General features: G+C 46.5%; 1 protein-coding gene across 5 annotated transcripts in view; it reads right to left on the bottom strand.

Annotated features, from left to right (window-relative positions):
* Positions 1–25,192, bottom strand: part of TENM4 (teneurin transmembrane protein 4) — a 749,934-nt gene that overhangs the window by 123,062 nt on the left and 601,680 nt on the right. For 4 of the 5 annotated variants that reach the window (XR_005020977.1, XM_036861484.1, XM_036861486.1 and 1 more), the window contains 2 exons: positions 21,810–22,010; positions 1,356–1,541 (listed from right to left, as the gene is read on the bottom strand). Coding sequence is in view for 4 of the 5 variants with exons in the window: in XM_036861484.1 (XP_036717379.1) it covers positions 1,356–1,541; positions 21,810–22,010 (387 nt within the window). In the remaining variant the exon portion in view is untranslated. The remainder of the gene's footprint in view (positions 1–1,355; positions 1,542–21,809; positions 22,011–25,192) is intronic. The other variant, XM_036861485.1, reaches the window with a different exon arrangement.

Genomic DNA, 25,192 nt, shown 5'->3' with positions numbered 1-25,192 from the left:
CAGTCCTACTTCTTAACAGTTCAGTGACCTTGGGCCTCAGGACCTTGAAAAGGAGGGGGTAATACGTGTGCCTCCACAGGGTGACGGATGGCAGTGGGAAAGAATGCAGTTAAAGCCCTTAGCACAGTGCTTGCCGCACTGTAAATACTCAAAAATCAGAACCCATTATTATTAATATTAGTAAGTATAAGGTATTCCACTGCCATGGATAAAAAGGGCAATGGTGTGGAGGCAGGGATGGTGAATAAAAACCAATTTCAGGCTACAAAACAAAAGGAATGCGGCCTAAAACAATATGAAATAAGAGGTAGCTCCATTTGCTCAAAATTCCTGTGTCCCTCATAATCTTTGGGGCTTGCCTCCCAGTTTCTGTAATCAAGAGGTGACTGTCAGGGCTGGAGAGGCACCCGGAATCCTGTCTCCTAGAGCCATGTGCTTGTCATTTGATCACAGACCCTTCCTTGAAAAAAATGGAAGGGGAAGAAGTTAAAACACACATACACAAACCAGTTGATTCAATAAAGACCTTTTGGTGAGTGTTCATTCCAGGATAATAAACCAAGCAAACGTCTGGCTGTGTTTAAAATCAACAAAACCAGCAGGAAAGGCAGAAAGAAGGGAACAGAGTGATCAGCTTGTTTTGAAAGCTGCCGCCAACAGTGCTGCTTCAGCAGGGGCTGGTGCCAAGGAGCCACCAGGAGAGGGGAAAGGAGACAAATGCAGACGGGACGGAAGCCGAGGACAGGGGAGGGGGGGACCCCAGGCCTAATGGGATGCAGATGTGGCCTGGGGCCTACGGGAAGCTTTCCCCAGGATCCCAGGCCTCTTCGGGAGCTCCAGCCTAGGAGGCTACTGAGGGTGTTCAGGGCTAAGCCCAAGACCTCCCAAGCAGACTATAAACTTGATTTAATGGCTACGTTTATGGAGTACTGTACGATGTGCCAGCCTGTGCTAAACTCCTTACGTGCATTATTATCCCCATTTCACAGGTGAGGAAACTGAGGCTCCGAGAGGCCTTGGGACTTGCTCACAGCTGCTAAGGTAGAGCCATCTGCCTCATGCCTGAACCCCAGCTCCTAACACAAAGTTATACTGCATTTGGCCCGGGGAAGGGCTAAACCCAAGGCACGCTGACCAGCTAGCTGAGATCTGGGAGATGCAGGGTGGGAGGGAAAAGGTTAAAAATGTCCAATTGTGAGTTTGAGTCCAACTGATGTCTAGGAAAAGCCAACCATAATGTCGTCAGATGAAAGGACTTTTGGCCCAGTTCCCACATGCGATGGGGGCCCCGAAGTGCCCGACAGACAAAGGCACCGCGCAGCCCTGGAGAAGGTGCGGGGGCCTGGCCCTCCTACCGATGGTGCAGTGCTCGCCGTTCCAGCCCGGGCTGCACTCGCACTTGCCGTCCCGGCAGGTCCCGTGCTCGGCGCAGCGCGGGTGGCAGGCGCGCTGGTCGCAGGTCGCCCCCATCCAGCCGTCCTCGCAGCGGCAGGTGCCCCCCACGCAGACGCCGTGGCCTCCACACTCGGCAGCACAGATCTCTGGGTGAGGGGAGGGAGAAGGGGGAGAGAGAAAAGACAAGTATTGAGCCAGTCGTTCTTGGGAACAAGGGTCACACTTGGCTACCTACCTCGGCTCTGTGAGCAGTCGGGATTCCAGAGGCTCAGGAGGCTAATCTCTGTGGACAAGGACCCTCGGACAGGAACAGTTCTCCAGCCAGAGGCCTGTCCCGAGCCCCTTTCCTCACCACAATGGGGTGGATTGTAGGGCTCTGCTCTGTTTGCTTTTCTCTGTGGCCAGCCTGCCCCCGCTTCTGTGCTTACCGCTTCCAAAGGGGACCGCCCTTCTGAACAGATGCGAGGAGAAGTCAAATTTAATTAAAAACCAGTTATGTGTGAAAACAAAGTGAGGATGAGCCAAGCGAAGTGGCTGTGGGTCTGGCTGGGGTGCATGAAGGGTCCTGGGCTTGCCCTTCCTTCCAGCTTTGACTCTAATTGAGATGGGAGGAAAGAGGAGGCTGGGCCCCCGCATCCCAGGGCGGTTTCCTCTGGTGTTCTGCTGGGTTTATGTTCAGCCCTCCTGCTCGCTGCTTCATCACCCCAACTCCAAGCACCATCTAAATGGCCTTTCCCATCCAAAGCAAACAGCTGGGCTGGGGGTGGAGGCGCTTCACAGCCAGACTGGAGTTGCCCAGCCCTTCACAAAGGCCCGTCTGTGAGACGGTGCAAAAGACACACGCGACCTGATCCACAAGCCCCTTGGGCCCAGGGCCAGCGACAACTTCATGGTTACTCAGGCAGAGGTTGTGAAAGCTCTGAAACACAACTCCTTTTTAGGAAACCAGTTGAACAACTGGGGCCCTTGATGCTCTCTGCCAGGGCTGTGATGGAGACCCTGACTCGATTCTGTGCCTCGTGGCCCAACATTCTTCAAATGAAGATCCCAACACCTTTAATTTCTTTCAAATTAAATTGACTGGCACCCATGTCAAGCTGCATTTGCACATTACCCCTGCCAAGCTATACTCCTGGCTTGGAAGCTACTAACAGTCCAACTACTTTTGAAAAAGAAAATAAAATTAGATCTCAGAGGCTCAGAACTTCCATATTAATCTACAAGGCAATGGCTAAAATGTTCAAGAATTAAAAAAAAAAAAACAAACAGAAAACAGCAATAGTTCCCATTTATGGTGTGTTCCTATGCCTGACATCTTGCCAAGCAAAGTAGCTGGAAAGGGAGTTAATGCGTGCAGTACCGCACTGGGTTTCTCAGCTCCCCAGGGGAGAGAAAGGCTGTTGTAAAATGTGTGCAGAGAGCCCTGACCTGGAGCCAGGGGACCTGGGTTCTATGCCAGGCTCAGGAGTAGAAGCTGTGTGACCCTGGGCAGGTTCCTTGACTTCACTGGTGACGCTGCCTCACAGCACCTCTGCTGCCCATCAGGCCTATGCTGAGCATTCAGCGAAGTGGACAAGAGAAAAGGGCATGGCAAGATCACTAAGAAAGATTTCTCAGGACAGTGAGTTTTAGACTACGCGTCCAAGGAGCAGGTTTGCGAGGTCTGTGTCTGCTCAGCCACGGATATGCTGTGTGACCTTGGGAAGGTCACTTGCCCTCTCTGGGTGTTGGTTTCCTCATCAACTGCAGGGGGGACCTGATGGCATCTAAGACTGTGGGAGTCTATGATATAAACATCCTCCATGTCACACAGCATGTTCTATCCCTAAGGCTCGGCTGGAGTGTCCCTCCTCCTCTGAGAAGTCTCCCACAATTCACTCTGCGGTTTTCTCTTGTTCCGTGCCTTTCCATGTGACGTGGTAGACTGCTTCTCCATTTCTGTGTGTCTCACTGTCAGACTCAGGACAACCTGAGGCTGGATGAATTCTGATCACCTCTAGGCCTGGTACCCAGCACAGATCTTGGCACAGAACAGACCCTTAATTAAGGTTTGCTGGATAATGAATAAATCCATGTGTGCCTGGGGCTACAGGTGCCTAAGAATTTAAAACAATTCAAGTACACCCTGCTCAGCCTGGCTGAGAGTCAGTCCAGGCCTATCTGTCTGCTTATCTCTGGTGGGTTGCCCTTGTGAAAACTTCCCAAGTGAGCGTGGAGCTGTGCAGCAAAGTGTCAGGACACCCATCAGCCCTCCAGGAAGGGGGCTTTCTCAAGATGTTCTTCAAGTTTCCTTCCCTTCTCGCTCACATGGACAATGTCCTAGATTTTTCTCAAGATGAAGAATGACAATCTCGGGTCCCTGGTTCTCCCTACGTCCTAAGTCTGAAATTTCCATCCCTTCTGCACAGCGCTGCAAGGGCATCGACCCAGGTGACTCCGGAGGCAGGGCCTGCACTCAGGGCTGGCTAGGACTTTCACCTGAGAGCCTGGAGGAAAGATCAGCTTAGCATTTTTGGGGGTTTACTCAGCACATTTTCCAGGTGGAAGTTTATGGTGTGAAAGTAAACTTCAAACAACCCTTCTGTTCACCGAGGTGTGAGCCTGGAGAGGGACAGGCTGTGGGGCAGCCTTCCTCGGGGCACTTGGACTTCACTGTCTTGGTGTTTTGGGCTGCGGGGCACTTGAAGGTCACGGGCTTGAGAGCAGAAGAGGCAGGGCTTCCCCAGCACTTGACGGTCTCACTTCAGGTCCTCACTACTGGGTAGTTCATTCCTTTACTAATTAACTTTGAGGCAGTGTGTGTGAAAGAGCGTAAGACTTGGAATCAGGTGTGACTCCAAATCTTGGTTCTGCCAGTTATGGGACCCTAGACAGCCTCCTCAACTGCTCTGAGCTTCATTTTCTTCCTCCGTAAAATGGGGATGATGACAGCACCCACTTCAGAGCGTACACAGCCCTGATATACAGCTCATACTGATTCCTTTATTGTTCCAGTAATAGTTCATGCCTGCCTGCTATGTGCCAGAAACTGTGCCGGGTGCTAGGAACACAGAGGTCAATAAGACATAGTCTCTGCCCCACAGGAGATCATTGCCCAGACAAAGCCCAAACTTATTGCTAAGATCAGCCGAGTAATCTACAGCTGTTACTCACTTCGGCACCTTTCTGCTTACATGCAATGAATAAAGAACCGTGAATCTTAGGATCAGACAGACAGATTTGGCATCTATTCTTGGCTTTGTCACTTATTGGCTGGGTAATCTTCAAGGTGCAAGTTATGCAATTCATTGAATCTCGATTTCCATTTCTGTAAAATGAGGATAATAATTCCCACTTTACCAATCTTACACGGTTGGTGTTAGATCAAATGAGGTAATGTATGGAAAAGCCATTTTTGGCTTAATAACTTAACACTTATATCAGGTTTTACAGTTTACAAAGCACCCTTCACATACAATTTCTCATTTAACTATCACAACAATGCTGTGCGAACACCTGGCTATTATCCTTCTTAGAGGCGAGGCTACTGAGACCCAGAGAGCATAGGGGAATTCTACAAGGTCGTGTGTTCATCTGGTGCTTTCCCCTCATTTTGACAACCCTCAGGGCAAGGCTGCAAGATAAGCATTTTACAGATATGGAAACTGAGTCACAGACTAGACAGAGGCAGGCCCATTTTACAGATATGGAAACTGAGTCACAGACTAGACAGAGGCAGGCTCTCCTTTGAGGGAACCTCCTGGTTCTTCCAGCAGATCTCCCCTCGTTTCTGGCCCTGTTGTTTATCTCTTGTTACGTTCAAGTCAGACCCTGGCTATGTGTGAGATGCAATGAGATTCTCTACACAGAGTTTCCCAGACACCCGAGCTCACTTTTCTCCTCTGGAGGCTGCTGAGCTGTCCCTCCAAACTCTCCATTTCCCCGCCAGTTTACACTAGACATGCTGTCCCGGCACGAAGCTAAAGCTGCCTGCTGGCTGAGCACACCCCTCCATTAGTCCTTTACAAGCTGGGTTGTGAGCTCTTACACACTTTAATGGAAGGGGCCTGAACAGGGTGACCTTGATGTTTATGTGGTGCTAACTGATGGTAACACAACCTGTCAGTGCTGAGGTTCTCTTCTGCAGATGGGCTCTCCGCCCGAGTGCAGGAGACCCACTGCCTCATGACGGGAGCAGAAACCTGAGATTCTGCTTCCTCATTTGGTCTCAAGTTGTAGGCCCCATTGTTATTTTTTTATATACCTCAATTTTTTATATTTTTATTTTTTTGTCCTTGAAATAAAAGGAACTGCTTTATTTTTGCTTCTCTGATTCTGCTTTTACACTGAAGCGGATATAACTTCCCAGAGTGGCTGGTGAAAACCAAATAGGATGATGCTGAAGAATGTGCTTTGACCGCTCCTGTGCCCTTTATGTAAATGGTACTTTGTGCAATTTGGGTCACAGCTCCTAAGTCTCAAGTTTGCTCAGTTGTAAACTGGGGACGACACTGACTACTGCAGAGAGCTGGTGGAGGAATCACGCTCATTTGCTTAATTTCTTGAGCGCTCACTGGGTGCAAATCCAATGGTGAGCGGGCACTGGGGGATCCAATGGTGAGTATGACAGACACGGCTCTTTCCGGACCTCAAGGAGTGACGTTCTAGCATGGCAGACGGACATAACCTAATTGAATTAAATGGGTTAAGATGAATGGAAGTGAAGCTTCTAGTATGGAGCCTGGCACATAGTCAGGATATGATAAACTGCGCACACACATATTCTTATAAGAAAGGAAATGGGGTGTAGTGGCAAGTGTTATCAGACTGAATGAAGTCAGATCAGATGTGAATTCTGACTTATGCAACACACCTGATACAAGCAAGCATTTGATAAAGGCTAGGCAACGGTCATGTGATCAACATCGGCGCTTTCTGACTACATGCTGGACGGCTGGGGCCTGGGAGGAACCCTCTGATGTACTATAGAGTACACAACCCATACAGTAGACATGGATTCAGATTCCGACTCTCCAGTCTCCTTGAGTCCTTGCGGAGTCCTTGGGAGAAGTACTTAATCTCTCTGGACCATACTTCTTCACCCTCAAAACAGGGAGAGTGATAATGGTCCCCTACAGGATGAGTGAGTGGTGGTAACTGAAAGAAAGGGTAAATGTGAACGGCTCTATGTAATCTGTGTTATGTATGTTGCGTTACGTATATAACTGATTGATGGAGACCTACGACATCCTGTATCAGTGCAGCTCTGAGTCACCGAGAAGAGAAGCATCTCCCTGAAGAGCAAAATATTTTCTAGCAGCAGCCTCAAAATTTGGGTATGAAACTCTTTCTCTGGTTACCTAGCATGGCACCATCAGCCAAGACCGTTAAAACCCAGGTAGAAGCCACCTGTATTTGTAGCTGCGGCTTCCTCTTAAAATCAGGTGAAAATCCCCAACTGTCCTAAAGTGTCATTCCAAGTCTGTAAGGTTCTTGGCTGAACTATACAGGGCCTTGGAGAGCAACCAGGTCAGGCCCAAGAGCACCCTGGTTCTTCTCCTGGGGAAAGCCGCAACCCCCAGCACCTCCCCTTCCCCACCCCACCTCTGCCCTGCCTCACTGGTATCCACGTCTGTCTTCTCTCTAGACTGGAAGCCCACCTGATGGCAGGCTCTAGCTTTTATTCATCTTGGTTCCCAGCAGCAGGCACCAGGTCTGGCAGAGCGTGAGCTTTCAACAAATATTTGTTGAAAGAACAGATGAATTTTTAAAAAAATCTCACGGCAGAGGTGTTATGTCAGTTGGCTCAACTCTATCCCAGCGCCATATTGTACAAAATTTATTTGGTTAAATATATTCACACAGAGGCTCAGCCTCCTTTGTGCTTAACCTTCTTAGAAACTTATCTTCTCCAATCTCCGACTGATAGCTTGTAACCTTAAAGTGTCTCAGTCCTTACACCCTCACCCACATCTTCCTTCGCACCAATGCCCGTGTCATACCTGTTCCCTTTCTATGATGTGGAAGCAGGTGGACACATGACGAAAAGGGTAGGGAAAAATATATGGTTTGGCTATTGGTTAATTGTGCTCCAAAGTGTATACACGAGGAGAAAAGCTGCTCCAGTCTCCTCTCATTAAATGTTAATCCCTATATGAACCTGGATGAAGCCTGAGACCTATCACAGCTACGTTTTAATTTGTCTGGACTTACTTTACAATCCTGTTCATTAAAATAGCTGGTAAGGGAAGCTGTGCCTCTCCCCTAAAGGGAAATACTTATATATAATTTTCCCATAAAATTTCTTCGACTTGGAAAGATGCTCAAAATTGACACAAGTGGGGGGATAGAGGGGACCCCACACAAGGATCTGTGCGCTTTCCTGCTGAGCAAGGAACAGATACAGGTGAAGCTGTCTTTGAAATTCCAGGGATGTGAAAGCAGAGCCTTGGCCCCATATGACCTCCTGGGAAGCCCTTTAATAAGTCTGTATTTAGCACTAAAAGGGATAATAGAGAAAATTGTTCTATTCTGCTTAGGACCTGATGCTCTCAGACGTGACCTTAAGAAATTTTAGTAAGGGTTGAATAATTTTAAATGATTTCCACTAGGATTTTCTGTTGCATCGCTAGCTCATCTGAGTTAGTGCCCAGTTTGGGGGATTTCTCTGAAATCCTGGTCCTTGAAAATCCCTTGGGGGAATTTCTCATGAAATCCTTGGCCACTTTAAGTCCAAGCTACACTAAACAGCATTTGAGGCAAAAATAAGGAGAAATAGTAGAACCACTATTGGTGGCACACAAATATTATCTCATTAAATCCTCACAACATCCCTGCAATTTTATTTTCACTCCCTTACCATTACTGAGGAAACTGCTTGGAGAGACTAAGTGACTTGCTCAAAGGTACTTAGCTAGAATGATAGGTGACTATGATTAACACAGCTTTTTGGTCTGTGAACTGTGGGATCAGGTTTAGGCAAAACCTCAGCTGTAATCTGACATATTCCCTTATTAATTATGTATTAGATCTTCACCCCAGCTAGACTAGAGAATCTCTGAAATCAGAGTCTGAGTCTCCTTTTTCACCCTGACTCAATGTTTACCATGTTAAGTACTTTTCCTTTTGTTTGTCTGTTTATCTGTCTTTTCAATCTCCATCCATCCATCTGCCTGTCCATCAGCTCATCCATCTGTCCATCAACCCAATCATCTAATCATCCAATCAGCTATTCAGTCAACAGGCCATCTAACTGCCCATCTATCCATCCATCCATCCATCCATCCATCCATCCCTCTGTGTGACTTGGGCTAGTTAATTCATCTTTCTGTGCCTCAGCTTTCTCTTCTGCAAAATAGGATAGAGACACCAACATCTCAGGTTCATGTGAGGCTTAAAAGAACATCACGTAATGTGCCTAATGTCACGTACATCTTTTACAGAGTAAACACTCACTACATGGCAACTATTTTACGTTTATGTGCTAGAAAGAGCCAGGGGAAGGGAGGGTTTGAACACTGTGGAGAGCAAGGGGAGGATGTGAACAATTGAGGTTCCTCTCAACAGCTGGAGAGGACTGGATCTGGAGGACAATCAGAAGGACAGGCCTCCTGGGCCCCTCATGCCCTGGGGAGAGGTAAGCGGCAAAGACCCGTGTAAGGGACAGACCAGGATAATGAGAGAGCACTTAAACCACGGCCTCCATATTCTCAGTGAGGTAGGAATCTCTGCTGAGCAGGATGCTAATGGATAGATGTGGACATTTGAAAGAGCCCCTTGGGGACTGAGTGTAAGAACTGACAAAGCACAAGAAGAACTGCAGCTGGAAGGACCCAGGAGGGGCTAAAGGTCGTGAGCATGACATGATTTGGCTTACAGCACTCAGAAGCCCGGCTGTAAGGTCAGAGATGGTGAGTGGCTGGAGTGATCCTGGGTTTTGCAAGGTGGATGTGGAAGAAAGGCACAGAAACAGGGAGCCGAGAGTGATGAAGGAAGACAGCTGGAAGTAGAGGACTGAGGGACCAGGGGGAAATGAAGGAGAAGGAGGGTGAGTCAGGGGAGAGCTGATGCTGGGCAGGAAGTGGCCTGGATGTGGCCAGGGGCTCGCCTTCAGGTGGGTTTAGGGGTTAAGAGAGAAAAAGAGGAGGAAAAGGTAGAGGAGCACTTTTCTTGGTCAGAACATGAGAAGGTATCTTAGAGATTCTCTAACCATCCTGTAGACAGGAAAACACGGGCCAAAGAGAGGAAGTGCCTTGTCCTTGGTCACACAGTCATGTGCATATTAGTACTTGAGCAAGAACTTGACGGCTGCCTTAGGAAACAGTCTTGTAAGGGGCCAGCCAGATAAATGGCTAAAGGGCAGGGGACCTCACCACTCTTTGGCCCCCTCCTCTGTGCCTCTGCATAGGCTGTTTTCATGGTCTAGGTGCTCCTTTCCCCCAGTCTTCACGTGTTGAAGTCTGGCTCCAATGCCACCTCCTCCCTGAAGCCTCCTTCCCGTGCCCACACTGGAAGGGGCTTCATCTCCTGCCTTCCCAAAGCACTTTATGCAAACCTTTGTTTATCGGGGCTGTTAGTCTACCTGTGCTGCCTCCAGAACCCTGCCATCATCAGATTAGTCTCTGTACTCTGTAGTGAGTCTCACATAGAAAATGTATCTTTTGACTGCATCCATGTACCGCCAGATTCCAGTGGTCTGAGGCAGGGCACTCCATGTAACTATTCAAGGTACGATGATTTTGCACAGGGCAGAGGCCTGGATTTGGGCAAGCCGGGTATAAAAGCCTTCTCTGCTACTTCCCAGCTCTGGGAAACAAACATTGCACATATCTGAGACTTATCTTTGTCATTTATAAAATGGCGGTAATGAATCTTAAAATTGATTTAAAAATATATTGAGGACCTACTATATGCCAGATACCTTTAGAAGCTGGGGATTCAGAAATTGTATTAAATTATTCCTATCCTCAAGGAACTCAAGTCTACCTAGGTGTATAAATGAGCACAAAGCTGGCCACCATGCCTGGCACACAGTAGGCTAATTACAATTTAACTCTCACTTCCACAGGCCAGATATCCCTGCAGTTTGAACAATTTGGCTTGAATATAGCACCCACTCTCTCTCCCTCCCTCTCCCACAAAACTGGGCAGATGGCTTTTTAGTCTAAGTGCAGGTTACAGGAAGAAGCCAGAAGGGAGGAAGGTACAGGAAAGGAGCATCTGACTTCCTTACAGTAATTAATCTCCTTTTGACATTGAGGCCAAACCCAAGTCACTCTCCTGTACTTCTCAACTTCCATCCCTATCACCTGAGAGTCAGAGCTGCTCCAAGCCGTGCCTCGGTCCCCCAGATCTAGATGGCAGAAAGCTAATGAGCCTTGGAAACCACATGGCCTTTCACCTCACTCAAGGAGCTCAGAAAGCTTTCAAACCAAGCAGAAAAATGGATTCCAGTACGTTGGTGCAGAGCAGTCTCCAATCTGTTCCCCCAGGACTAGAATTTCAAGCTTTATGAAGCACCTATCACAGGAAGTAGCAAGTCGCTTCTATTCACCTTAATTGGAGGGTATCTGGCTCCCTGATTAAAGGAGTTCAAAGCTAGCATGGGGGAGGCCTCCAAATACGCTCTGACTTTGCAGAATGATGACAAGCCAAGAAAGGACGGGTGAGCAGAGAAGCCAAAAAAGGTAACTGGGATGTGTATTTGTGGCCAGGGCTGAACCACTACCCCACTGAAAGGGTCCAACTGGGTATAGTGAAAAGATAGCTGATGTTCAGACCTCCAGCCCTGATACCCTTTTGTGAAGGCCCACCTCTCCACCCAGTCATGCGCTCATCTATCTAACTCTTTCCTGGACACCTCCTCCTAGAAGTCCCCCAGGCACCTCAAAATGTATGCCAATATTAGAGTAAGCTTTCTAAAACCAAACCTGACCACGTCCCAGCTCTGCCTGAAGCTTTTCAGTGCCTTCCACTGACAGATAAAACCTACACTCTTTCAAGGCCATTCATGATTTGATGCCTGCCAACTCCCTTCACCTCTTCTCCCTCTCACTACTGCCACAAATATCCTCAGCTAAGCTACTCCAAACTGTGGTTCTTTCCTAGAAAATGCCAGGATCTGTCTCATCTATGTATTCGTTGCAAACCTTTGACTTCCACAGTGGGCTGCTGCAAGGTGCTTGCCTCTTTCTTCCATCTCTGACAATTCAAATCCAACCTCCATCACCCACCTTAAATCCCACTTCCTCCAACAAGCCACCTTGATCACCCCGGCTGAAAGCAACTGCTCTTTTCCTGAACCCCTGTAGTATTGCCAGGTCAACCGTGGTCATGATCCAATTTACATGGTTCCTGGCAGTGTCACCAAGTAAAGTGGTACCTTGTAAACCTGATACCTGATCCATGGACAGTATCGGCGTAAACCTTGGTAATAGCCAATGGCAGGATTATGTAGGGGATAAGCATGGGTTCTGAACCCAGAGAAGGCTGGATTTGAATCCTTTCTTTCCCAGAGTGCTTTTGGGAAAGCCACTCAAGTTCCCTGAACCCTGGTTTCCTGAGAATAACACCGTCTGCAATTTCAGAGGCTTATATATTTGTTGTTTGAATAAATCATGAAGCACATACATGGAGGAGCTCTGTAAAATGTAAATAAAATTTCCATTCAAAGGATAGTTATTATTTTAAAATTACAAAGTTACCGTACCAGCAGTTTGATTCAGGAAGACAGCCAGAGATTTTGTATAAGATATCAGCTTGGGCATCCAAATAGAAACCTAATTCTGAAGCCCAATTTCAGGAGGGCTTATATTTGCATACTGAAGAGCTCCAGTTGCGACAGAAAATGTTCCAGGGCTGTCGGGGGAAATTCTACTAAATTACAAAGCTGCCAGCTTCTGGTTTATCAACCTTTGACTCTGGCAGTATTTAGTAGCATGCCTGTTTGGGCCCAATTTCCCAGGCTTTGATTAAATGTTAGGAAGTAACCATCTCATTGTGTCTGAACCTCCACACTACTTCCCAGACAACTGGTGGGCTCTTCTCTGCCTCCTTCTGACACATCCACTTCTTTCTCTGCTTCACTGTCAGTCTCTTGGATATTTATTATTCTGAACTTTGATTTTAGGCTGTCACTTGCCGTCGGGAAAGGGCACAGGAAATGTCAAGTCTCAACGGACATGATTCCTTGGGTGAAATTCTAACCTCGAGTTTCCCCTCCCATAACATACCTATACAGAAATAGCCCAGTCTGATCATTTCCTTTTGATGTTTAATTGGATGTTGGTGCTGTGCTTTCTGGGTTGAGAAGCTAATGCTTCTCAGAGAGGGAACAATTCCGGCTGCACAAATGAGACTTGTAACAGGGGAGAATGCTCAACGCTGAATCTAATTTTCTCTCCCATCCATGAACAGAAGACAATTTCTCTGGCATTACAGCATCTCACTCAGTCTTTCTGTCATTAGTAAGAATTAAATTCTGTTCCCTCAAATCTAAATGTAATTATATTTTGCCTCGTAAATAAAATTGAATTACCATTTTCAAAATTTAGCACTAATGCAACTGCTATGTTTAGAGCTTTAATTTTTTTTTTTTAACCCTGTTGCTACTTTCAGCTTTTTTTTTTTAAAAAAAATTGGGCTTATTTTGTTATCAATTGTGACTTCATTTGGTAACAGAGCTTTTCTGTTCCATATCTATCTGGTCATTATTGTTATTAATTATGCTTTGTGATTTGCTTTTCTTTTTGGTAGGGGAGGAGAGTAATAGAGAAGAAATTGGAAGCTCAAAGGATCTGAGTCTGAATTTTAGAAGGTCTCGCTAAGCTGAGGCAGGACCTAGGCCATGCTGCACTGACAGAGTTAAAGAAAGAGCCCTGACGTGGAGTCTGAGAGGGAAATCTTCAATGCGCATTGAAAGATTTTTTGATTTGAGATTTTCAGCAAGACATTGAGTGGACTCCATGGCTGGGACCCTGCCTGCCTCTCTGGCCTCACTTCCTCAGCTCCTACTCTCCAGTCAGACTGAAGGAGGACCGCTCTGTACTTCTGCACATGCTGTTCCCTCTGCTTGGACGGCCCTCCCCTCCTTTGCCACCAGGAACCCCACCTCGGTCCCCTCTCACAATCTGGCTCACAAGTCTCCATCCTGGGGAAGACCTTCCCAGGTTCTTCCCTGCCCCCCTCCTGCCCTCGTGCTCCCCAAACCCACCATAAATGCGTCGGTCAGAGGTCTTAACACCGCATGACTCCGTGTCACCTCCTGAATGGCCTGAGGCATGTTGATCCCCGGGGCCTAGAACGGTCCGGCACAGGAGAGGTCAGGAAGGATTGTGAGTGAATGGAGTGGACGTGAGTGCTTGTCAGCAGTGAGTGTGCTTCCGGAGCTGTTCTGGGGTGTTCTCTGCGGAGGCTGTGCTCCTCTCTGGAAAAAGCTCAATCCCTGAGCAGAGGCCAGTGTTAGCGCCGTAGGGCCCCCTTGTGCTGGTGTCTGGGGATAAATGCGTCAGCACATTAGTGACTCTTCACTTAGACTCGATGACCAGAGTCGGGGGCTGGGGGTAGGGGGTTGGGTAGAGAGTCTCAGTAACCACAAGAAAACCGAGCCTCCGAGAGAGAAAGCAAGTTGTTCAGGTCACATAGACTCCAATCCAGTTCTGGCTCCAGACCTTCACCATATAAACTGCCCTCAAACTTAAATTGCTTAGAGTTGAAGGACTGTTTGGCTAATTTAGATCTAGTCATGCATTCTAAAAATATACATTAATACTTTATTTATTGAGTGCGTACTGAGTACCAGCCACCATGCTAGGCATTTTATATATACACATTAAAACTAATTTGAAAAACAGCCCTGCAAGGCAGGTATCATTAGCCATATTCTTTGGATAAAGCTCAGTCTTGAAAATCTAGCTTGGTCCCACTCCAAATCCCATGCGATTCTTTCTGACTGAACGTGCTACGTCCAAATCCATACCACTGAATCTCTAAAAGATCTCTACCTGTTATTCCATGAAACCCAACTGCAGTGAAATGATAAGAATCATAAACCACCAGCATGAGCATTTTACAATCAAAATCTCTGCCAGGTACTGCTTCTGTAAGCCAACAACTCAAAGGAATAAAATGCAGTGAGAGGGCCCTCTCAAATAAAGGTCATTTATGGAAGACAAGATTGGAGAGAGCGCATAGAGAAGTGGAAACGAGGAATGAGTTGATGAGGCTGAGGACAGAGATGCCTGGGCTGGGGTGGAGGGGAAGGAAGACCCGCGTGAGAGCCAGTGAAGGGGCAAATGATGGGTTTAAGGGATCGAATCTGATATGGTATTCTGGAAAATGCCGCAGAGCCTGAAATCTTCTTTAGAAGATTTTAGAAGATTTAGAAGTCATTAGGCTCTGAAAGAAAGGTAGGCTTTTCCAATTTTAAGGACCATCTCAAAGAGGTTAAATTCCTCCCCTTTTCTAAGGCAGCTCTGAACCAGGAGGATGAAAAGCCAACTAAAGCACTTGAGGGGGTGGGTGTGGGGAGGGAGTCCTTCTGTTCCGCAGGGCTACTGAGCGTGCCCCCTTTATGCAAAACTGATGAGGCACCCAGCCCAGCAGGACTACTCCCTGGGGAAGGTGGCTTGAAGGAGGTGAAATGATGCCAGCTCTTATCCAGGAGGGGTTCTGGCTTGCTGGCACTGCCCGTGAAATGAACATGGGCTAGGTATGGAAAGTGAAAGAAGGGGTCCAGGAACTTGGTTTTAGCTTTGCAGAGTGTTATGGGGGCGTGGGGGGAGCGGATAAGGTTGGGGGTCGGTGGAATCCTGAGAGAAGGGATTAGACTGTCCAGCTGGTAGTGTGCTGGGATCTTCTTGGGCAGAGCCTTTGGCTGTAACCCCTCATTCTTCTTTGATAATTCCCTGGATAAGTCATTCATTCAATAATCACTAGAACCTAACGGCTGTCAGGGCCATGCACTAGGGAGAATGACAGACACTGACTTCGTGGGGTTCACAGTTTGGCAGGAGAGAGGCACATTTATAATACATGGCTCAGTACACCAAAGAGCTTAGGAGAGGCCTTGAAGCCAGACCTGGGTTGCATCCGTACTGTGCCACTTTCCAATGGGGAGATGCTGGCAAGGAATTTAACTTAGTTCTGACCTTCAGTTTCCTTATGTGGAAAACAGACCTGGTAATACTTCCTTTATGGGGTTCTTATGACCCTTAACTAAGATAATGGTTGAAAGCACTTAGTTCAGCACCTGGTACATGGTAAGCATTAAGAAATGGACGACTCTCTAATTAATGCTCCATCTTGTGACTTATCAGGAGAAAAGACAAGATTAATGGCAAAGAAACCTCTTTGGATGGAAAGAAGACTTGAGGTAAGAGCTGAGGACTTGGAAACAGAGGGTCTAGATTTAATTCAAATTCTGCCACTGATTAGTCACTTCGGGCAAGTCGTTTCCTCTCTCTAACTCTTTCCCATCTGTAAAACAACTGCAGTAGCAATCACCACCACCATCATCACCACCCCCATCACCACCACCATCACTACCATCATCATCACCACTATCATCACCATCACCACCATTACAACCACCATCATCACCACCCCATCACTACCATCATCATCATCATCACCCCCATCACTACCATCATCATCATCACCACCCCCATCATCACTACCATCATCATCATCACCACCCCCATCATCACTACCATCATCATCATCACCACCCCCATCATCACTACCATCATCATCATCACCACCACTATCATCACCAGCACCAGCACCATCATCACCACCACCATCACTACCATCATCATCACCACTATCATCACCATCACCACCATTACAACCACCATCATCACCACCCCCATCACTACCATCATCATCATCATCACCCCCATCACTACCATCATCATCATCATCACCCCCATCACTACCATCATCATCATCACCACCACTATCATCACCAGCACCAGCACCATCATCACCACCACCATCACTACCATCATCATCACCACCATTACAGCCACCATCATCACCACTCCCATCACTACCATCATCATCGTCATCATCACCACCATCATCACCACCCCCACCACTACTACCATCATCATCGCCACTAACTATCATCACCGTCACCACCACCATCATCACCATCACCACCATCATCACTACCATCATCACCACCACTATCATCAGCACCATCATCACCACCACCATCACTACCATCATCATCACTACTATCATCACCATCACCACCATTACAACCACCATCATCACCACCCCCATCACTACCGTCATCATCATCATCATCACCCCCATCACCACCACCATCATCATCATCACCACCACTATCACCACCATCACAACCACCATCACCACCAGCGTCCCCAAAGACTGAAGCAGTGAAGTTCCACTGGGCCCAGAGCTGAGGACAGAGGTGTGCTGGGGGTGGCAGTGGGACATATAACCTGTGCTCTTCCAGCCCACAGGAATCTACTTAAACAGTTATCTTATATGGTTTGTCAGGAAGAAAGACCACATCATGAGGCAGGATTTAAGGAGGAATTTCTGAGATGAGACGGCAAGCCAAGCTGCTGAGAACCCAGAGGCCTGAGTAAACACTTGTGTAAAGTCTGACTTCACTGTTTCCACAAACCTAACCAAAGTGCTGGGAAACTTGTCAGCTCACATTTCATTACAGGCTGGTTGTTGAGTGCAGGGCATGTTGATTTAAGCTGCTTTCATTAAATCCTGTTCTCCATGCCAAACAGCAAGACTCTCATCTCAGGCAAGAGATGGTTCTCCTTCCCAGGAGGGCCAGACAGCAGGGGCCCATTTCTGCCAGCCCCACCACCTAGAGTCAGTCCTATAGGATGCGTCTTCCGGCCTGCAGCTCCTGGTGAGAAGGCTCTGGGCAGTGCCTGTGCCAGCCCTGCTGTGCCAGGAGCAAATAACGTAAAAGGTGTGACTTGAGCTACCCTTGCTGGGTGTCTGACTTGTGCCAGCCGCCGTGCTAACCACTTTCTCCATATTTTCTCACTAAATTCTTACAACAATCCCATAGGTAATTTACCTAAAGGAAAGGAGGGGAAGCAGCTTGCTGAAGCCACTCAACTAGTGAGAAGCAGGTCCCCTGAAATGTAGTTCAGTGCCTGTTCACCACGCTGTAGCCGCAGCCCTGAGTACAAAGACAGCTCCCTGGCTACAGCGGCATCTGCTCAGTGAGGCATCTCTTGCTTAGCCTTAGGGCCCAAACTCCATCGTTTTCAAACAGCTTCCACTCAGTGAAAGTGCCCTCAGAAGGAAAGGAGAGGAAGACGTGAGGTGCTCCACCTCTACAGGCCCTGTTCTCGGGCACACCTGCATTATACAACTTAATCACCACATGACCCTCTGAAGTGGGCACTGTTATTATCTCCATCTTTCAGATAAAGGAACCACAGTTGGACTTCCCTGGTGGCGCAGTGGTTAAGAATCTGCCTGCCAGTGCAGGGGACATGGGTTGAAGCCCTGGTCCGGGAAGATCCCACATGCTGTAGAGCAACTAAGCCCGTGTGCCACAACTACTGAGCCCATGCGCCTAGAGCCCATGCTCTGCAACAAGAGAAGCCACTGCAATGAGAAGCCTGCACACTGCAATGAAGAGTAGTCCCCGCTCGCCGCAACTAGAGAAAGCCTGCATGCAGCAACGAAGACCCAACACAGCCAAAAATTAAATAAATAAATAAATAAATTAATTAATTAATTAAAAAAAAAAAAGAAACCACAGTCAAGAAAAGTCAAGTCCCTTGCTAAGGTCACACGGTTAGCGCGTGCAGAGCCAGGATGGAGCCTAGGCAGGGACAGCCAGGACAGCAGGGAGAGAGAACCACCGTCAACGTGCTTTCACTACCCTTCAAACTGGCTTCCGGTGGGAAGTGAGAGCCAAGGAGAAGCTATGGCCATGGGGAGGCAGCGCGGGGTGCTGGGCAGCAGGGGGGCACCAGGCTGGGCTCGGACTCCCAGCTTCAGCAGGCTCAGGGTGTCTCAGGTAGGTCACCGAGTCTCAGGGTGAGGATGGGGATGGTACCATACCCGTCACCCTGCCTCAACAGCTGTTGTTGCTGGGGTGTGTGTGTGTGAAAAGGAGAGAGAGAGAGAGATCTTTGTATGTTTTGAAGCACTCAACAAACACAAATTGTTATCACTATTGCAAGGGGAGACAGGAATTTTGAAGTCATCTTTTAAATTCCTGGCCTTGTGGCAATCATGACACTTTTAGTCAGTTATAGGTTAGAGATTTAAAAACTATAATCCACGTTTCTGAAAGGGCACCTTTCATCTTGCCTCTCTCATATGTCTCCGTTACTATCAAGGGCTCTCACCAGTGCGTGCTGTAATCATGCTCATAACATAGCTAACATTAACTGAGCCCATATCACGTGCTGAGTAGCGTGCTACGTGCTTTTTTACTTTATCTTAAATAATCCTCCAAATAATTACTTTCCAAATACTAATCCCAGAAGGTAGGTACACTTGTTATGTCCATTTTACAAGTTACAGAAGTGAAGCAACTTGCCCAAAGTTATAACTAGTAAGCAGCAGGGCCAGCATTTGAACCCAAGACTGTCAGACTCAGAGACTCTTCTTATCACACGGAGCTCTCTGCCTTAGCTTGTGAGGCCATCTGTTTGACAGCAGCTATGGGGAGTGAGAGGCACAGAGTTGAGGAAAATGAGCACTCACAATTCTACTTAAGGCCCTTGTAATGGGTCTGCTGTCTCCTTTTACACGGCCAACTCAAGAATGCCTAGTGATCGCACTCAAAGTTACACCTGCCTCTGTCAGAGGCTGTGGAATCTCATCAGGGATTAACAATGCACGGACAGTTATAGTTCTAACAGAAACTAGCTTTGTGGCCACATAATGAACAATACAACCCCAGTGTAGCTTTTGGAGGAGGATTCCTTATATTGCTATAAACAGAGCTGTATATAAAGACTTATTCCTAAAGATGCAGATGTAGAGAATGGACTTGAGGACATGGGGAGGGGAAGGGTAAGCTGGGACGAAGTGAGAGAGTGGCATGGACATATACACATTACCAAATGTAAAACAGATAGCTAGTGGGAAGCATCCACATAGCACGGGGAGATCAGCTCGGTGCTTTATGACCACCTAGAGGGGTGGGATAGGGAGGGTGGGAGGGAGATGCAAGACAGAGGGGATATGGGGATATATGTATATGTATAGCTGATTCACTTTGTGATACAGCAGAAACTAACACACCATTGTAAAGCAATCATACTCCAATAAAGATGTTAAAAAAAAAAAAGGAATTATTCCTAAGACACCTGTGTTCGTGATCATGTCTTTACACGAGCTTTGCAAACAAGGATAAAGTCCACTTTAGGCTGCGTACTGAACATCAATTCTCCATTCAATGGGGAAAGGTAATTCAAAGTATTCCAAAGGCACAAATGCTGCACTGGATCTCATTTTTACCAAAGGTCTCAACTGTCTTTCCTGATCACTACCAGAACTGTTAATACACAAGACGATGATCTGATGTGAACTTCACTTTGTTTCAGCAACGTGGTGTGGTGGGGAACGTGATTCAGGGTGAAAAACAACGCTGATGGAGTTGCTACCACTTCTTAGCCATGTGTCCCTGGGCAGGATTACTTAGAAAATTTCTGGGTCTAAGCTTCTTTATTAGTTGATTTCTCTTCATGCGTTTGTTTGCTCTGTCTCCTGCCCCCCTCTCCAGGATGCAAGCGCGCCAGGGTACAGACTTCCTACCTCTTTATCCCCTCTGCCTTGTTCAGTAAGTATTCACTGAGTAAAATACTATATAAATTGGTAAAATGGGGATGATGATGCCTTTCTCACAGGGTTTTTGTGTGGATTTAAACAGTGGATACTGTCCAGATGAGATACTAGAAGCAACCACACTTCCTACCTACCAGTACTGTGCTAGGTGATTCACCTATGTTCTCATCTAATCCTCACCTTGAGAGGGCCTCTAAATCCTAAAGCGCTTATAAACAGAGGGTGCCAATATAAGCATTCTGTGAACTTTATATGTGTAAATTCTGTGGTGAACCGAATACCAAAATTAAGAACACATTCAATCATGTGTTCGTCATTCATTCATTCATTTGTCAAAGTTTATTGGGCAGCTGCTGTGGGCAGGCCTATGCTGAGTCCTGGGAATGTGGAATAAGACACGTTTGCTACCCTCATGGAACTTACCATCTCGTAGAGGATCTGGCCAGAAAGGTGGGTGAGGGCCACATCACAGAGTGCCCTAAATACCATACTGAGTTTGGACTTCATTCTGGGGAATGGGTAAAACCAAAGGCCCATCCTTGCAGAGCTCAAGGAGGCACAATGTCCCCCATGGCCTTGCCTCTAGGATGGCCATTGTAATGTGAGAAGCGAGAATTCAATGAATCACATCTGTCATTATTAACATGGTTAAGGGGCGATGTTTTGACTCTCAAGGCCACCACTATGAAAGGAATGATGTGAATATAGGACTTGTGAATCCTCTGCCCCTCTAAGAGTAGAGGTGTTGAAGGCTGGAGTTCAGGGGAAGAAGAAAAGCATTCAGAGAACAAACGTATGGACACTAAGGGGGGAAAGCGGCAGGGGGATGGGGGTGGGGGTGATGAACTGGGAGATTGGGATTGACATGTATACACTGATGTGCATAAAATGGATGACTAATAAGGACCTGCTGTATAAACAAACAAACAAACAAAAAAAAACAACTAATACTAAACTTTCTTTGGGTTATTTGTATGGAAATATGTTAATATAAATGTTTCAGACATTACATGAAATTTCTAAAAATCTTATATGTTCTGGTATAATGTTATAAGTCATAATTCTAGTTATTACTTTAAAATGTATATCTCAGAAATAACTAAATTTCCTTGTCAATTGCATTATTATGAACTTTCATCAAATCTTTAACCGTGGTCATTTGTAAGTCTTTTGTCATTTACAGACAGTTCTGGGTGTACTCTGATGCTTTTGCAAAAATGTTCCTGTAAAAGGGTTTCATCTTCAAGGAATTCATGCAAAAGACTCTGACAAGTACAGGTTTCTGGTAACTGACTATACTACTGAACTGAATGAATAAGCATTTTCAGAACTCTAATGGAAAACTGATGAATTCATCAAAGTGCTAACAAAAGATCAAGATGAAAAAAAAAATTAATTACATGGGACTGAGTGAACTGATGAGGATGATTATAATTTTTGTGACTTTCTGTTTGAATTTAAAAAATAAAAAAAAAAAAGAAAAGCATTCAGAGACATGGGTAACCCCCTGCTACATGACCAAGGTCAGGGTCAGGGCCCTGAACAGGACTGAACGGTGTACACGTCACAGTGGAAACCTCCTCCCTCCATCTAAGCTGTGCCCTTATTCTCCCCACATTTACCGACAGAACAGTCGTGTCCAGTCCAGTTTGGGTCACAGCTGCAAAGCCCGGTGTCTGGGAGGAAGGTTCCGTGGCCCGAACACTGGTCCAAGCACGTGGCCCTGGGCGTCTCACAGTTGGTGCCTCCCCAGCCCACAGAGCAGTGGCACTCGCCTCTCACGCAGACCCCCCGGCCCGAACACGTGGGGTCCATGCAGTCCACTGCAACACGGAGGAGAGATAACAGAGATAAGTATCGGACCAGCAAGGGTGAGGCTTCTTTAAGCAAACTGCTATACTTTGTAGTGGAGGAGCTTCACATGCTCAGCGAGAAGGACCCAGATTTCCGTGGAGAGGTCACTTGGTAAGGTGAAGAGAATAACTCTAGCAACGGTAGACCTGGGTTCCCGACCCTACCCGGTGGTTGACTGTTTAACCTCTCAAGTCTCAGCTCCCTCACCTGTAAAACGTGCATACATATTTGTACCTCTTGACTTGAGGGGTGCACATAGTAAGACATATGTATAGAGCAGCCAGTGCCTATCCTAGATGTCTGTAACAACTGCAACAATGGAGGACAAGACTATTTTGTTCATGTCTGTATCTCCAACCCCCTAGCACATGGGAGGTGCTCGAAACATCACTGGAGAACAAACTATTAGTATTTACTACTTCATAAATGCAGTTTTATTTCCGCGAATGTGGGATTAAAATAAAGAGATTCCCTAATTTAAATGAGAATTTATTTTGCATTTAAATGCCCTTAGATTTTACCATCTTCCCAAAACTCTGGAGAATGATACAAACTTTCACACCTCATTTTCCAGACACACATTTGTCTGGAAATGTTTCCAGGCAAACATTTCAATGACTACTCAAAATTATATATGATGGCTGTGTTCAGCTTCTCCTCAAGTGGGGGGTGAACTACAAAGCTGTAGCTCACAGCCAAGCAAACCCCCAAGCAGGGCTCTTAGGGCCCAAGGTCAAGGTGGTCTCAAGAGACCTCCCAGAAAGAGGGAGGAGAATAATATTGTGGGTTACCTGCTCTCTGCTTACACAGTAGGAAGTATCTTATATACTTCACCGGATTGTTTTCTCAATAACCCGATGAGGTACAGAGGAGAAAACTGAGGCTCAGAGAGGTAAATAATTTATATGGGATCCTAGAGCTAAACCCTGCCAGAGAGGACTCTGAAGACAGGTCTGTCTGATTCTGAATCCAGTGATATTCCTGTTCCTGGGGCTGATTTTCCTAAGTCAAAGCTTTAGTTACGGGGTTACACAAAGTAAACAGAGACCTCTAATCTTCCGCAAAGCACTTCACGGAAAAAAGAAGAAGAAGGGCATTGAGGGCTAACTTAGCATGTGGCTCCAGTGCATGCAGAAAGTGCAAAAGGCAGCAGAGAGGAGACAGAACCAGCAAAGGGCTTGTCCATGTTCTCTACTCAACCAAAGAGTTGCTAGATCATTGTAGGGAGGGAGGGGATTCTATCCGTCTTGCCAATGGAAGGGGAGAGTGGAGTCCTGATGGGGCCCAACATGCAGCTGTTGTTAAAAGTGTTGATGGAGCTGCTATGAATGTAGTCAGGTTCCTCCTTGTAGGGGCTCAGGAGGAAGCCGTATGCTGCTGAGGAAAGAATTTAGCATTTGACTCTCTGAGGTCCTAAGTTCAAAGGTCACAGGACAAGCTGTAATGGTTCCATGACCACGGTCAAGTCACGTACCTGCTCTGAGCTTCCATCTATAAAGCAGGTCTGGTCAAATTACCTACCTCTCAGGTGGCTATGAGGACCAAACGACACTGACGATTTGAAAGGACAGTATAAACTGTAAATTGTTGCAAAGAAGTTATCTGTCCATTTTATCAGGACATTCAGTAGCATGACTTGGGCAGACTGTGGTCAGAGCTCATTTATAATTCAGACGTGCTTTTACTTTATTTATCAATTAAATTTTATAACCCAGTATATTTGACTTTTGCACAAAAGAGTGGGGAACTCGGCCTGGGTATATTAGAATCACAGACACAAATGGGCAGAGACTTTACAAAGAGCATCATTCTGGGAACAGGCTGTTCATTTTGAGGGTCACCTCATTAAGAAAGCTCTTTCACTACCTGGGTTTTTAAAGGAGTTCAACGTAATTACTTCAATGATAAATAGGAAGATCAAAGGTCAGAAGCAACCATTTGATAAAAACATAATAACAAAAACAACAGTAACAATATTAGTGTTAATTTAGTTCCTCTTCTATGCCATATCTTGTTATTGAACCTTTTGTATGCATTATCTCATTTAACCCTAACAACAACCCCTTGAGGTAGATACCATTACTATTCTCATTTTACAGATGAGGAAACTGAAGCACAGAGGTTAAATAACTTGCCCAAGATCACACAGTGGTTTAAGTGGAGGACTTTAAATTTGAATCACTCTTCTCTGGTATAGATCCCTTGCTATTTCTTCTACAACCTTACTGGTTCCAAAATACATGAGCACATGTATACAGACATAGCACATAGAATGGTTAAAAACAGAAATCAAAAGAAAACAGCACAACGAAAGAAACAGGGCAAAGTGGAAAATTAAGAAAGCCAAATGAAGGCAAAGAATCTCTTTTCTTGCAGTCTCTGGACACCACTTAATAATAATGGTTTAAACATGACCTGTTGGAGTTCCTGGTAATTAAACAGGATAAAAATAATAATAGTGATAAATTTTCATGACCTGCCTCAGATCTCAGAACCTCAGAAGGATTATTCTGGCCCATTAGCCTACTATGATAATTCCCTAGATCCAGAGAGTTTTCCAATTTGACAGGAAACGACTCAGCAGTTCCTATCCCGAGGCCTATAAAGGTATTTCCCGTTCAGTGAGTGCCTGGACCCCAGCTTGGGGTGGAAGCTGTCTCTGAGCCGCCCTCGAGGTTGAATCTATAAATCTGCACTGTTAGCGGAGCAGGCTGGAGGGTGGCAAGTTTAGCAAGAGGCCCGCGGCATCACAGTCTTCTTCCTCAGACACAGTAAGTCTGATAGGGACCCAGGAACCAGCAAAGTGAATCCGATGCACTCAGAAGCTGGTCCAGGCAGGGAAGAAAGAGCAGAAAGAAGTGATGAGAGGCTACCTCCAGGCAATTCATCATCAATTAACCATCACTTCGGAAGGTCAACTTGACAAAGCAAGTGTGGAGTGCAAAGGGAGTTTTAAAGAGGACTGCACCTTGGGGCGGTCTAGCAAACCTTGGCTGAACTGACTGAGATTCCAGCCAGAATGCTGTCCTGGCTGATCCCAAACCTAGGGCCATTATCTATGCCACAGTGACCCTCTGCCCAAGAGGTCCCACACAGACTGTGCACCTGCCTTCCCCTTCTGGGGCCTCTGGGGAGACTGGAACCCTAGGGT

Source organism: Balaenoptera musculus, chromosome 8 (assembly GCF_009873245.2).
Source record: "Balaenoptera musculus isolate JJ_BM4_2016_0621 chromosome 8, mBalMus1.pri.v3, whole genome shotgun sequence".
Taxonomy (NCBI): Eukaryota; Metazoa; Chordata; class Mammalia; order Artiodactyla; family Balaenopteridae; genus Balaenoptera; species Balaenoptera musculus.
The sequence above is the reverse complement of the archived record's forward strand: the minus strand, read 5'-3'. Positions and strand labels throughout refer to the sequence as shown.